We start from the raw sequence: 15,753 nt of genomic DNA, 5'->3' as shown, positions 1-15,753 counted from the left end.
CATAGATTAGGGATAAAAAATTTAAAATTTTGTTTTGACTGACCGTTTACTCATGTTTAGTGCATCTCCCCGTAAAGTTTGCAATGAAATCAAATCAAAGGAAAGTGTTCCGGTCCCATATGCAGGCGAGGGATATTCATTGATTCCAAGACACATACGTGCAAAAAATAAGACAGATAATAATATATTGTTATTACAAAAAGAAATAGTAAGGTTCTAACCAGTGAGAATCGGACAATTATCTTGATGGCACGCCTGAATAATTTTACATAATTTTTGAGCCAGTGACAAAATAAATTTGAAGTGATTAGACGACTAAACCAATAATATAACCAGCTTATTTATTTGGTCATTTTGAAATTGGCAATAGCATGCTCTTCATATAATGTTTTTTTTAAAACATAACTTGGTGACAATAATTTTGTGACAATTACAAAACAGAAACAACAAAAGATGCCATTTTGCCGGTGAAGATTGACAAATCATGGTGCAAACAGTGATTATTTCAAGTTTTAATTTCTTGTATAAATGCCTTACACTTTTATCTCATAAGACATTAACTTATGACCTGTTTGGATGGAAGAGAGAATGAGAGAAAGTAGAGGAAAGTAGAGTAAAATTGGTTAAAAATAAACTAATTTTATGCTAAATCTACTCTACTCTACTCTACTCTACTCTACACTTTTTTTTTTTTTTTTTAAGTCCAGCGCCTCTTGCACTGTTCATGGGACATGAACAGTGCAAACAGGCAAATGCACAGTGATTTCATTAATGAATAGTAATCGAAATATATATATATATATATATATTTTTTTTTTCAGTTTTCAGCAAAATAAGCAGTATCTAAATGCACACTAAAGTTTAATACTAACGGCCAAGGCAGTGCTACATATTCTTTTGCACGCATTATTGCTTGCAGATTTTTCTGCCGCATCAATGCATCATTCCATGCTAGAGAGAGCACTTGGAAGCTGTCATAACTTTTAGCCTGTCACTACTTAATGTCATAATTTATCATGTTAACGTGTATTAGGGTATGTGTGTTTTAGGTCCACCTTGTTTATTTGTATAACACACTTACTTGTATTGCACACTCTGCCTCCTATATAAAGGCACTCATGTATATTCTATTACTTGAAAAATACAATACACTTATTCAGTATTTCTAACATGGTATCAGAGCCATTGCTCTAATTTTCTTGTGTCTTGCAGTTTTGTCTTTGTCGGTATTTTCAACTGCCTCAACTTCTGCGGTCAGTAAGCCCTTTCAGTGCTTTCTCTCGACTGCTCTGCCGTTATCAGAGGTCCTCAGGGTTGAATCTCCACTGCCAGAAGCTTCTTCTCTGCCACCAAGACCATTGCCAATGTCGGATTTGTCACCTCTAACCTTCGATTACAACACAGGATATAGCATCGTGTAGACCGTCAACTGATCTACTCAATGCCGCTAGAAACTTCCACATCGAAGCCTCCACACACTCTCATGCACTGCTCAAAGTTTTCTGCGAGACGATCCACATGCCCCATGCGCCTCCACACACCGGCTATCTTCTTCATCACTGCCACATCATCAGCTGACGTCATCCTGAAGTTAGCTGCTTACGTCATCTTTCACCTAACACCGTTGACCTTGACCATCGTTGACTTTGACCTGCATTGGTCGTTGACTTTTTGCAGTCCAAGTGTTTCTTACCCAGTTTTTTGCGTAGATTTCATTTTTGCATATGTTGCTTCTAAATGAAGAATAAGGACAGGTCTTCTTTTTATTGCAATAATCGTCACCGACATTCCAGCAAACGTTTTTGTAATTTTTGCAAACATTTTGGCCACAATATTGAGACTTGCTATCATCACAACAAATCAGCTGTCTTAATTTCCGCTGCTACTGTTGTTAACATTGAGAGTGTCCAATCAATGGCTCTCATCTCTGCACAGTCTAAATCTTCAGGACGCACTTTCACCATTTCCACAGATGACCTTAAAAACATCATCGTTAATGGCATTTGTATGGTTGGTAATACATCTTATTCCTCTTCTCTCTCAACTTTATCTAGTATGTCTCCTTTCTCTTGGCTTATGGATTCTGCTTGTTGCAATCACATGACACCTCACTTATCTTTATTTTCTAACCTTAAACCTGCACCACACCCTCTTAATATTCGCACAACAAATGATTCCATAATGTCTGGTAATAATATAGGTTCTGTTTCGACCTCTAACCTCTCGGTTCCTGAGGTCTTTAATGTTCCTGACCTTTCTTACAATTTATTTTCTGTGGGACAATTAGCTAAGTTGGGTTATCGCATTATCTTTAATTATTCTGGGTGTATTGTGTAGGATTCGAGGACGAGACAGGAGCTTGGGACTGGTACCAAAGTTGGGCATATGTTTCTCGTGGATAACCTTTGTCTTCCACTTGTTGCTCTTGTTTCTAGTGCTGCAGCTATTGTAGTTTCTTCTATTCCTCCCCTTACACTTTGGCATGCCCGACTTGGTCATGTGTTTTCCTTTCGGGTACAACACTTGGCTTCTAGAGGTTTGTTAGGTTCAATGTCCACAAAAAATTTTAATTGTATTTCATGTTTGTTAGGAAACCAACCAGCTTTGCCTTTCAACACTAATGAATCAATGTCCACTGATATCTTTGACATGATTCATTCTGATGTCTGGGGGCCTTCCTCTGTCTTTAGTATTGGTGGATCTCGATATTTTGTTGTCTTTATTGATGATTATTAATGCTATACTTGGATTTTTCATATGAAATATTGTTCTGAATTATTGCAAGTATATTCTAATTTTGCAAAAATGGTTGAAACTCAATTTTCCAAACGTATCAAAATTTTTCGATCTGATAATGCTCTTGAGTACACTCAACATGTTTTCCAAGCTATTTTGCATTCCTATGACACTGTTCATCAACTAACTTGTCCAGGTACCTCTTAGCAAAATGGTAGAACTGAATGAAAACTTCATCATATTCTTGACACTGTTCATGCTCTCATTCTCTCTGCCAAAGTTCCTACTCCTTTTTGGGGCGAAGCTGCTCTTTATACTGTTAATGCTATTAATCACATTCCAAGCCTTGTTATCCAAAATCAAACTCCATATGAGCGCCTTTTTGGGTCACCTCTAGACTATCACTACCTTTGCTTCTTCGGTTCTACTTGTTTCGTTCTTCTTCAGCCACATGAGCATAACAAACTTAAGCCTCGATCAAGGCTTTGTTGTTTTCTTGGCTATGGCGAAACTCAAAAGGAGTATCGGTGTTATGATCCTATCTCTCATCGTCAAACTAAACACATTGAGATTGATTGTCATTTTATCTGTTATCATCTTGTCCATGGTGCTCTCAAGCTGATCTTAGTCTCCTCTAAAGATCAACTTGCAAATATTTTCACCAAGTCACATCCTAAGCGATGCCTTTGTACTTTGGTTGACAACCTCAAGTTGGTCTCACATCCACCTTGAGTTTGAGGGGGGCTGTTAATGTGTATTAGGTATGTGGGCTTTAGGCCCACATTGTTTACTTGTGTAGCATACTTACTTGTACTGCATACTCTACTTCCTATATAAAAGCACTCATGTATATTATATTATTTGAGAAATACAATATACTTATTGGCATTAGTTTCAGCTTTTAATTTTTATGTACAGTTTTTTAATATCTCACTTTTTCTTGCATTTTCTTACTTTTTCAAATTTTTTCAAAGTGCAATTATATTTTAACACACTTTCAATAAAAAACTAGATAAACTATCCTCAGACATTTTAGTATTAGGAGTTCTTTTTTGAGATGGTTCTAATAGTTCAGAAATATGGCAATTAAAAGCAACCTACAGTTAGTGCAATCATGTGACAAACTTTTTGAAAAAAAAAATTGAGTATTTCAATTTTTTTGAATTTAAATTTATAAATTTCAAATTTCAAAATCATTTAATGAATTTAAAAAATAAAGTTTACAAATAATATAATATATTAGCCTCTGACAAATGTCAAAAATCTTGATTGTTCCAGTTTCAAAATTTTAGATTTGTAGAGCAATTCCACTTAATATTTGGAAACCAGTTCTATGACAATTATACATATATATATATATATATATATATTAAAAACAAGACTGATAAAGTGATTCTTGATTTGCCTTTTATAAATGCTTTGTATCCTTTTTTTGTTGAACATGATGGAATTACTACTGATCCTTTTGGACAGAAAGTAATGTTCAAATTTGCTTCAAAATTTGAAATTGACATTGATGCTACTTCAAACATAATTCATGCTAAAATTAAACATCTCAACTTCCTTCAGCAAGAAGTTAGATACAAGAAAATTGCTGAACAAATTTTTGATAAATTGTTGCAATCCATAATTATTAACATGTTGATTGATGATGTTTGCTATGATGCTCTTAATGCTTTTTGGCATGAGAAAATACCCATTGATGATTTGTCTGAACAAGAAATCATTAATAAAATGGGTCATATGTCTATGGTTGGAATTGCTTATATTAATAACCATAATCTTGATCACCTTGAAATTGTTGACCTTCTTGCTACTGATTTTTCTGGTACTCTTTGCCGATGATGGGATTCATATCTCACAGAAGATTCCAGAGAATCTATTAAACATGCTGTTAAAAAGAATGATGAAGGTTTGCCTATTTTTGACGAAAGTATTGGTCGAGGTATTCCTGATGGTGTTAATACCTTGATTTATACTATTATCAAACATTTTGTTGGTACTCCATCTAATATTTCATCTCGAATTTCTGACTTACTAAATAATTTGAGATGTCCTACTATGTTTGATTACAGATGGTACCAAGATGTTTTCATTTCCAGAGTAATGCATCAGAAAGACTGTTTCAAGCCTTATTGGAAAGAAAAGTTTATTGACAGTCTGCCTCCTATCTTTGCTCATAAGGTAAAACAAGAGTTAATTGGTAAAAATGATTCTATTGATTATGATAATTTGACTTATGGTGATATTTTAAGTACTATTAAAAAACTTGGCATTAATATGTGCAATGATGAAAAACTGTTAAAACACCAATTAAAAAATAAAAGAAAAGCTAAATATGAAATGGGTAATTTTTGTGAACAATATGGTTTGCTCCCTATTGCTCCTTCCAGGAAAAAATGGAAAAAACATGATAAAAGTCACAAAAATTACAGCCATAAAAAACATAAAAGATACAGAACCAATTTTGTTAAACCTAATGATTTTTATGCTAAAAAGAAACATGTTAAACAAAGATCAGGAAAAGGTAAATGTTTTAACTGTGGAAAACCTGGACATTTTAGTAAAGATTGTAAACAAAAACCTAGTAAGTTAAAAAATAAGTTCAACATGTTAAACATTGATGATAAAGAGCAAGAATAGTTTAGCAAATTATTCTCTAGAAAGGAAAACATCTCGGTACCATCTGTAATCAGACATAGTAGGACATCTCAAATTATTTAGCAAGTCAGAAATTCGAGATGAAATACTAGATGGAGTACCAACAAAATGTTTGATAATAGTATAAATCAAGGTATTAACACCATTAGGAATACCTCGAACAATACTTTCATCAAAAATAGGCAAACCTTCATCATTCTTTTTAACAACATGTTTAATAGATTCTCTGGAATCTTCTGTGAGATATGAATCCCATCATCCGCGAAGAGTACCAGAAAAACCAGTAGCAAGAAGGTCAACAATTTCAGGGTGATCAAGATTATAGTTATTAACATAAGCAATTCTAACCATAGACATATGACTCATTTTATTAATGATTTCTTGCTTAGACAAACCATCAATATTCCATTCATAAATCTTATCAGCAAAAACAGAAAACTGAGTTTGAAAATGTCTTTCTTCAAATTGCATATCAGGGGGAGTAGGTTTTGAATAACAATTTTTTGTAAGAAACATAGGTTTGGAATTTCCAATAAATCTTTTAATTTTTGGTAAATCATCATCAAAAATCTTTTTTGTAGAAATAGAAGATATAGTATCAGAATCTGTACTTTCATTAGAAACAATTTATTTTCCATTTCTTGAAATAGTGCATGTTGTACTTCGAGAAGTACTCTCAGTTTTAATTTTCAAATTAGAAAGCATTTTTTCAACAATTTTAAGAGTTTTAGATTGGGAGGTTTTGAAGTTGAAATTTTTATCATGACTGAGTAAATTAATCAAAGGTTCTTTAGTCTTAACAGAAACATGTTTTTCAGAAACAGATTTTTCAACAGAAGCAGTCTTGTCAATAATTTTTTCTTCAATACGGTCAAGCTGTTGACCAATAACATGTAAAGATTCATTAGTAAAATTGTTTTGTTCAATAAGACTAACAATGAGAGTTTTATCATCAACAATTTTGAAAGGAGAGGCCTTCATTTCCTCTTTTGTCACTTCATCCTTCTTAGTAGTTATCAAAATTGGCTCAAGAGGAGAATGACTAGACCTAATAATGGTTTTATCTATTTTAACAAAATTTGATTTTTTTGTCACATTTAAATGTTGTTTTGAAACCTCATCTTTTGAAACATGATGGTTTTCAAGAAAATCAAAAAACAAAATATGTTTTTTCCATTGATTCATCTTTTCCAACCATTTTCTCTTAACACGGTCTTTTTCAGACTGAGCAAAATTATTTTAGAAATATTTTCTTTTAGGTCTGTTTTTTGAAAGCATAAACTCATTGTACAAAGAATCCCAATCAATTTCAAAATCATCGTTTAAAATAGTCAAAACTCTTAATTGATTTTGGTAAATAGGAGGATTTTCAATAGGAGAAAAATCAGAATCTGATGGAGTAACAGATACAGAGTCTTCTTCATCATCAATAGCAACATTGCCATGAGGAAAGGAAGATTCAGCTTTAGTAGAATAGAAAGGAGTGCTAACTTGTGAGTTACCGCTGGAAACTCCTTTTAGCCTTAAACCAGTGGATTTTTCAAGACCTTTTTTTGCAAAAAATCATTGAGGTCTTGATCTCTTTTTGAAATATTTTCAGATCCAGCAAAGGAATGCCTTCCTTCGTTGATCCTTAATGGTTGGTTATTTTGAAAACTTATTTTAACAATACCATCAAGATATTGTTGAATATGACTGAGATCAAGTTCATCAAAAACAGGTTTAACAAGAGGAGATTCTTGTTCCAACAACCATTCAGTGGGAAGCTTAACGTCTTGCCATTGAATCATTTTTGGAACTTGAACTTTAGCATCAGGAGTTGAACATTGAATTAACATAGTTTTACCAGAAGGTTCTCTATGATTTATAGCACTAGGATTTAATTGAGTACCCAACAATCTATAATAAATGCGGTAAATCAAAGCAAAAGGCTTACTACCTTCTTCCATGACATAACCAAATGAAGCAATATTTAAAGTTAAAGCTTTAACAATATTAGGATCATCCAAAGCAAGAGTAAGATCAGGATAACAGTTAAAATAAACAGGATCATTATACAAAGAAGCAGTAATCATACCAAGAATGCTATCTTTAAAATTTTTAAATCTAGCATCACGTAAACACATGAGAACAGAAGCATTAATACCCTTTTGGGTGAGTGGTTTAATAGCAACCTGAACCATACCAATATGCAAATAACTGAGTTTTTTAGCAATGAACTCATTAATATTTCTTTTAGAAAACAAGCAACATTTTTCATGAACTCTAGAAATAGAAAATGTTTGTTTAACAATTCTCACTTTGTGAATGGGATAGAAAGTAGTTTCAACAAAGCTAGTCTTATAAACAGATTTAGTACCAACTTTAGGAATATTCCATTTCCGGAAATCAGGGATCTCATGTTCTTCAATAGTGTGATCTTCTTCATTTACGATAACAGGAGAACAACCGGTCCTAGAGCTAACAGAGGAGTTGGATCTCCACAACTTATCCATACTATCCTAGGTTCAACACTCATTTATCATGTTTTTCTCACAACCGTTGCATTTCGTAACACACACCCTAACCAACCGTATATCTCTCATGCCCTACACGCTCTCCCTTGGCTCAAACAAGCCTTACAGTTCGGTTCTGGGAATTCATTTTACGACTAGGATGGCGCTAACAACAGTAAGAAGAGAACACAACAACAGAGTACCAAAGGTTCGGGTAGACACGGACAAGAAATAAAGACACAATAACACTATCATCAGCTAGAAAAGAGTGGCTCTGATACCATAAAGGGGGAAGGGGATGCACAACTGAAGGGAAGAGACAGAAGCACAGTGTAATATAGTGAAAGTAATGTAAGTAAATAAGTTAGAACAATAATAAGGTGGTAGAACCAGCCAAGTAGTATATATGAAAATAATAAAGTAAATGAAAGCAATTTAGAACCGTCCGTTATGGTGGTAATCCGTCCAAGGTGGCAATATCAACAAGTAGAATAATGAATAGAAAACTGAAAATACTTGTTATTGAAAATAGAATAAACACTTATAGTAGTAGTGAATAAAGGATCTCAACAGTACAAGTTAACAATTACAAAGCTTGAACTAGTCCTAGTTATAAGGATTTGTAAGGAAATAGTGGTAGCAGAAACAAGGTAATAGGAGCAAGGAATTCTCTCTAGAGAAGGGCTTCTAAGGGGAAGAAGTTCCAAAGAGAAAAACCTAAGTAGAATTATGAATATAAAAGCTTAAGGGAAGTAGAATTCCGTGTTAGACTTAAGGGACAACCCCCCTTAAATAGGCAAAATTTAGGGTGAACAGTGTTATGAATAGTAAAAGGTGAACAGTGTCAGTGAACAGTAATCCGTGAATAGTAATCTGTGAACAATAATCCGTGAACAGTATTTTTTCACAATAATCCGTGAACAGTATTTTTTCACTTTTTGACTTAAAATCAGCTGAAATTTTTTTGTCTTTTTCTTGGTTCAAACTTTGTCAGAAGAAGCATGACAAGACCAAAGTATAGCAAGACCAAAGCATGAAAACATGACAAGACGTAGATTCCTTCTTTTCCTTAATATAAATATATATATATATATATATTACATAGTAAAATGAATATTACAAATAGGTATTAAAAAATATAAAAATTATTTCAAATGAATTTACAAGGTAGCGGGAAAGTATCTAGTAGCTAATAACCATGCTAGAGCCTAGAATGTGACATTTTTAGCTAATCCTAATGTTATGCAGAGTGAATGAGTAGTTACTTAAAGACGTGTCAACAGGAACCAAATAGTGATCTTGGACTTGATTGAGATTGACACACGAAAACAATGACGGACAATCTACAGAATAGTTTGGAGAAAATTTTAGATTGAGAGGCGAAATGTGAGCAATATGACAGTTTTAGCTTGTATGATAATCAAGAGACTTCTAGTAAGTTTACACTCAAAAACAGAATTACACTTCAAGGTCATCACTTTTATAACTGGAACTACCCGAAAGGCTAACTATGGAAGTTGTTCTTATTGTAATATGCTTCATTCCTAATATAAATCCCTTCCCATAACAGCTTTAACTTTTGAATTATTTCGAAGTTTTTTTTTTTTTTTTTTACCAATTGCAGTACTTCAACAGCCAATTAGCCAAAGACTCGCTAATCTATAGTTACGGGAAGAGTTTTAATGGATTTGCAGCTAAATTAACTGATGAAGAAGTTGCGAAATTCTCAGGTGAGTGCAAACTAGTGTGAAGGAATGAATTTTTACTACCATTTGTGTGCTAAAAGCAGTTGAAATGTGTCGCAGAAATGGAAGGTGTAATTCAGTGCTTCCAAACCACATATTAAAGCTTCAGACTAATTTAAAATTTTGTTATAGAAAATGTTAAAATTTCCACTAATTTAACTATAAAAGGTTTACAAATTAGCGTGACAAAACCTGAGAAAATGGCAAAATGATGCAACATGCCTTACTTTCTACTGTTTTGATGGAAAAATTGAATTCATAGACTAAAGTCACTCTGATATGGACACACATTATAAAGCTTAGTTTACTCTCTCACTCTGATATGGACCCAAAGAAGCATGAAGACCTTGAATTTGCTTATGGATCTGGGCACAACAACCCATTGCAAGCAGTAGACCCTGGGCTCGTCTATGATGCATATGAGGCAGATTACACAGACTTCCTCTGCATGCAAGGCTACAATACCACCTCGTTAAGACTCATCATCGGAGACAACAGTAGCTTTTGCAATACCTCAAAGTCTGGAAGAGCATGGAACCTTTACTGTCCCTCATTCTCTGTTGCCGTGGAAGATGGCCATCAGATTAAAGCTGTATTCACTGGGACAGTCACCAACGTTGGCCCACCAAACTCAACCTACACTCTTAGTACATACATGCCAGCATCTATTATTGTTACTGTGGAACCGTCTGTGTTGTCATTCTCTACCATTGGAGAGAACAAATCGTTTACTGTGCAGGTCTATGGTCCAATGATTGCACAGCAGCCAATTATATCTGGTGCAATCATGTGGAAATATAGAGATTATATGGTAAGAAGCCCACTTGTGGTTTACACAAATCTCCCAGGTTCTCAATACGGATACCCTTCCTTCTCAACGTCTCGGGAAAAACCAGACTCCAAAGTTTCTTCCATGTATCACAAGAACGGGATCCTCAAACACAAATATTGACAATAAGTCTTATCACACAAATTTTCTTACAACTTTTTGAGGTTGCAAGTTATTAATAATAAACAATAAAGTTACTTGGCCAAAGTTTGGGGCTCTTACTCTCTCAACATGATCATGGTTGTCAGTGGTGTACTTACATCAAAATCAATAACAACTTTTCAACTTAGGAGTTGTAAAAAATAAATAAATAAATAAAAATTAATTGTGTTTTAGTATTACTAGCATTGAGGTTTGTACGTGCATTTGAGATGACGTCAAATTTGTACCCTTTTGGCCTTTTTCTAAATTGAGATGTCGGAAGCACCTCTGTGTCTTTACGCCCTTCTCTTGTCTCTCCCTATCATCTCATAAAATGGAAAACGTGAAAAACCTAGATATCATTCTAGCTAGAACTCTACAATTTTCTATAAATAAAATTTTCAATTTTATTGAAAGCGAATTGTTGCTTTCATTTTACAGATTACAAGCCTATTTAAAGGCTCCGAAAAACCTTATTTTTCAACAAAAAAAAAAAAAAAAAAAAATTTCTTAAACATATCCTAAATAATACAACTTAATTTTGATTTTTAAAAAAGCATAGAAATTCACTTAGAAGTTAGAATCAAGTTAACAAAAACGGAACTCCTAAAATTACGAAAATTACATAAAAATATATTTAAAAAAACAACGAACATAAAAGTTGACCCTCAATACCACCAGGGTAATGCAAACTACATAGACTTCCTCTGCAAGCAAGGCTACAATACCACCAGGCAAAGACTCATCAGTCATCACTAGAGACAACAGCAGCTTTTGCAACACCTTGAAGCCTGGAAGAGCATAGGACCTTAACTATCCCTCATTCATTTCTGCCTAGCCATGGAAGATGACCACCGAATCAAAGTTGTATTCAATAGAACATTCGCCAACGTTGGCTCACCAAACTCAACCGACACTCTCAGTATGCACATGCCCACCTCTATTGCTGTCACCATAAAGCCACCATTCTCGTCGTTCTCTGTCCTTGGAGAGAAAAAATCGTTTACAGTGAAGGACTATGGCCCAAATATTACACAGCAGCCAATTATATCTGGAACAATCTTGTGGAGTGTGTTGAGACGGTTTACACATTTGTCCCTGGTTCTCTACACTCTTCCTTCTCCATGTCTCAGATTTTAAAGATTCCTCCATGTATCACACAAGGATGGAGGATACACAAGAATGGAATCGTCGGACACTGACATTGAGGTCTTTGTGCATTTGAGATGGCATGTCAATTACTGCTATTGTTGTCTTCTCATTTGAAGGAGACCATAAATGATGACAATTTTGAGCCAACCTATGTCTTCTAATATTTTTTCAATGACTTTCAAATACAAAGTTCGGAAAAGCTTGGAATCAGGAATGGTTTACTACTGATTCACATGCCTATCTACCTCTCTCAAGGTAGACACCCCTGGATTTCCAATATAACATTCTCATGCCTTGGAAAGATGAAATCTTTCAAAGACCAGACTGCAGTGGTAAAGAAACCAGTATTTTTAGAATCAATAAGATTTTAACGTTATTAGTCCTACCACCAAGCTCCAGCAATCTTGTCTATAAGTAACAATCTAATCCCATTTTACAACTGATCTTAGACCCAAAGAGAGGAAAATATTACGAATTCAAAGGCTACTAATTCATGCAGGATCCTTGGCCCTGGGCAGCTAACTTATGTTGCTTGCCCGTGCTGCATGTCTCAAGAACTTTTTTGGTTTAAATGTATCTTTACCCCCATAACAAACCAAAACATGATACCTTTGTCTTGTCCAATTAAAATCCTATAGTATTGTGATTAATTGATTATTACAAAAGGCTACAAAATTAGGGAAGAAAAAGGCAACTACTTACACTAAGAATTAGAAATTGTATGACAGAAATTGAAAATCTAATACTTAAGCAATTAAGCTCAACCAAAAAGCAGCTGCCATACATCATAAACAAAAACAGGTCACCAATGAAGTATTTAATCTACCACATTCCCAATTAAATTGCAAATGCCAAACATCAGAAAAATCCCAACTCTCAAATATAAAGCAGTTTTAGCCATACAATACAGAGAAATAAATAAATAAACATTATAAGAATGTAGAACTCGAAATATCACTTCCAATCAATTTATTCATCACCAGTTGGATACAAATATGACATTCAAATACAAATAGGGCAATCAAGAGTGTTGTGTGGGGGAAGAGGGGGAACTCATATGATGGGAGCTCTTATCAAACCCCACAAAAACAAAATAAAATAAATAGCAGGGAAAGTGAAAAATTCGAACCTAAAAGTATTAAGCTCCATCAGTCTTCTTATTTGGTTGAAATACATGCTTAATGAGTGATTCCTTGATGGACAAGAGTTCAGGGAATTCCTGCTTCAATTTTGTGGCATCAAGCTCATTGTTGCTTCTTGGGGCAACGATCACCTTAGCTTGCTCCTCAAGAGTAAAGTTCTTCCATGTGAAGTTGGGATCAATATATTCCCTGTACATCTCTAGTATCTCATTGTGGCTGACCACTCCGGGGTTCGTGAAGTTCCAGATTCCAGTGAGATTTCTCTTTGCCATTTCAATCGAGATTGGGAGTAGTTCATCTAAGATCGTCATTGAGTTTGGAATGTTAACTACCTTCTCATATCGAGTTATCTTTGTGATGAAGTTGCGAGGGTTGGATAAATCAGATGAGATAGGCATTCTAACACGCAAGGTACAGACATTTTCATAATTCTTGAGCAGATCTTCAACCTTTCAAATATCAAATAAGGAGCCAGAGTCAGAGTACAATACAATCTATACATTGGAACAGCCATCAGCTATTCATCTTGCTCTATTTTACCACATATGAATGTGAATGCAAGAGGATGAATGTGTGTATGGTTAATGTGTATTAAAGTAAAATAGTCACAAAAGATGAACCACATCAGAAAATTATGACCAGGCAACCATCAACTTCTTATTCAACTCATTCTCAAAAAAAAAAACTTCTTATTCAACTATTCAATCAAAACCAAAAGCCTAGTAGCATCTAAAATTGAGAAGGATTTTAGATGAAAATTTTGGATCTAAAATTCCAACTTTACTACTCAGATAATTGCTGATCCAATTGGCCAATGAGATTTAAGCTCAAAAATGACACCACCTCCCCACTTATTAAGACTAAGGTGGATAATGAGATCGTGGAATTCACGACCTAGCTACGATCTACTATTACATGAGTAACTTACAAATAAAATAAAATTGTTGATCTAATTGTCTAAAGATCATGTAACCTTACTCCAATATATTCTTTTAAAAAATAAAGTTTCGTTTTTTTATGAAAATAAACATACTAAGAATTTTAAGATCCATGTTTTCGTTACCATTTTATTTTTCCACATTTTTTTAATGATAGGTTCGATTACAAACTTTAATTTATAGAACAACTACAACGCACCATAAAACAACAATCTACACAAGCAAATGCAACATTTCTTGGTATCATTTCAATATATGCTTTTTTTTCTTTCTTTTTTTTAATTTCAATATATGCAATCATGCAAAATGCAACATTTCAGCTCAATTTCATGTAGTAAAAAATGTACCACTTAGAAACATCATGCTTACGTAACTGCTACAAATCCAATCAAATCAAAAATGTACCACTTAGAAAAATCATGCTTACGTAACTGCTACAAATCCAATCAAAATGTCAGATCGTTGTGTCAGATCAAGACAGGAAAAAAATCTTAAAAATCAAAATGTCAGATCTAGACAGGAAAAAAATCTTAGGAATCAAAATGTCAGATCTAAACATGTTTAAGAAGGCCCTAGTTACCTAAAACGTTACATCTACAATGACATTTCATTTCTAGCCAACCACAAAAAAATAATTAAAATTATAAAATAAAAAAAATAAAAAAAAGAAGAAGTTTAAAGTTTAAACCCAGAATACCATGGCCTTGGTCTTGGAATAAAAAGATCCGATGAAATTAGGGGTGTCCTCCTCCTTGTACCCGATACCGGATCCAAGTGGATGATCCGAATCATACTCAAAGATACATCCAGTGGCGTAGTTGATCAAGACAATACCCTTATCTCTGCACACGTCAGCCAAAGTGAGTGTCCCAGCAACGTTGGTTCGAATGGTCTCGACTTTGTGTGACTCGCACCAATCGACGTTGGGGCGGCCCGTGACGCCGGCGGCGTTGAACACGTGGGTTGGCTTGGTGGCCGCGATGTCGGCTTCGAGTGACGAGCGATTCTCGAGGCGACCAGAGCCATAGACGAAGTCGATGCCTTGAGCTTGGCAAAGCTTGCCCAGGAAACCGCCAATCCAACCGGTGCGACCATAGATCAGGAATTTGTAAGGCTTGTCGGTTGCTGAATCTCCATTTACTGGAAAACCCATCTGAGATAGATAGAGATGATGATGATATTGTGTAAGAAATGTGAGAATGTGAGAGATTTGGATCTGGTGGGAGTATATATATATATATATATTAGTGAATAACAATATTTGGGAAGATATATGGGATCTTTGTAATATAGACAGTTGTATTTTTTTAGGACAGCGGGACCTAGGCGTTGCTTTAATTTAATGTAAAGAGTTTGAGGAATTATCAGAAGTGGGGACCTCACTCGTTTTAATCATAGTTTTTTTTTTTTTTGGGGTTAATGTTGTGAGGAAATAAATTTTTTCGATAAAATAAAAAACTTGCCTGAGATTTGGACTAATAAAGGGAAATATAAATCCGGTCTCACACTTTTTGTTTTTTAATTTACTGATGGTAAACGTCTTATTTGATTCTTATTTTTTATATTATATCTTAATTTAGTCTTTAATTTTTTAGTTTTGTATTAATTTAATTATATTATATTTTAATTTGGTTTTTATCCTTTCAATTTTATATTAATTTAGCCAATATTATTATTATTTGAATGAAAGTTAGTGATGTAAAAATTGTTTACGTAACTAAAGGCAAAAAAAATAATAATAATAAAAAGAAGAAGCTTCTATTGATGTGGCAATAACCTGAGATCTATCTTTTCAAGACAAGTTTTTGAAAAGAAATCGAGGGAGTAGGAAACTTTCAAAAGCACAAACAAACATAATAATTTTCACAACAATTGTGTTGACAAACTTTTGCTAGTTCTATTAACTCATTATTG

At 34.0% G+C, this 15,753-nt stretch overlaps 1 protein-coding gene and 1 pseudogene across 1 annotated transcript; one reads left to right on the top strand and one right to left on the bottom strand.

The window, feature by feature from the left end:
• Positions 1–10,589, top strand: part of LOC115970298 — a 40,444-nt pseudogene extending 29,855 nt beyond the window's left edge.
• A 2,093-nt stretch (positions 10,590–12,682) lies between these two features.
• On the bottom strand, positions 12,683–15,093 carry LOC115972044 (bifunctional dTDP-4-dehydrorhamnose 3,5-epimerase/dTDP-4-dehydrorhamnose reductase). The gene is made up of 2 exons (XM_031092180.1): positions 14,537–15,093; positions 12,683–13,350 (listed from the first exon to the last, which is right to left on the bottom strand). Exons 1-2 carry the CDS (start codon positions 14,990–14,992, stop codon positions 12,898–12,900), a joined length of 909 nt encoding a protein of 302 aa, XP_030948040.1. The 5' UTR covers positions 14,993–15,093; the 3' UTR covers positions 12,683–12,897.
• Positions 15,094–15,753: the final 660 nt, after the last annotated feature.

This window comes from Quercus lobata, chromosome 12 (assembly GCF_001633185.2).
Source record: "Quercus lobata isolate SW786 chromosome 12, ValleyOak3.0 Primary Assembly, whole genome shotgun sequence".
In the NCBI taxonomy this organism is placed as follows: domain Eukaryota; kingdom Viridiplantae; phylum Streptophyta; class Magnoliopsida; order Fagales; family Fagaceae; genus Quercus; species Quercus lobata.
Note: the sequence above shows the minus strand (reverse complement) of the source record. Positions and strands in the feature narration are given on the sequence as shown.

Excerpts from the sequence above, each read along its gene's own strand:
- LOC115972044 (XM_031092180.1), bottom strand. The coding sequence starts at position 14,992 with ATGGGTTTTCCAGTAAATGGAGATTCAGCAACCGACAAGCCTTACAAA. Across the intron at positions 13,351-14,536 it reads ATTCCAAGACCAAGGCCATG|GTTGAAGATCTGCTCAAGAA; the intron begins GTATTCTGGGTT and ends GATATTTGAAAG.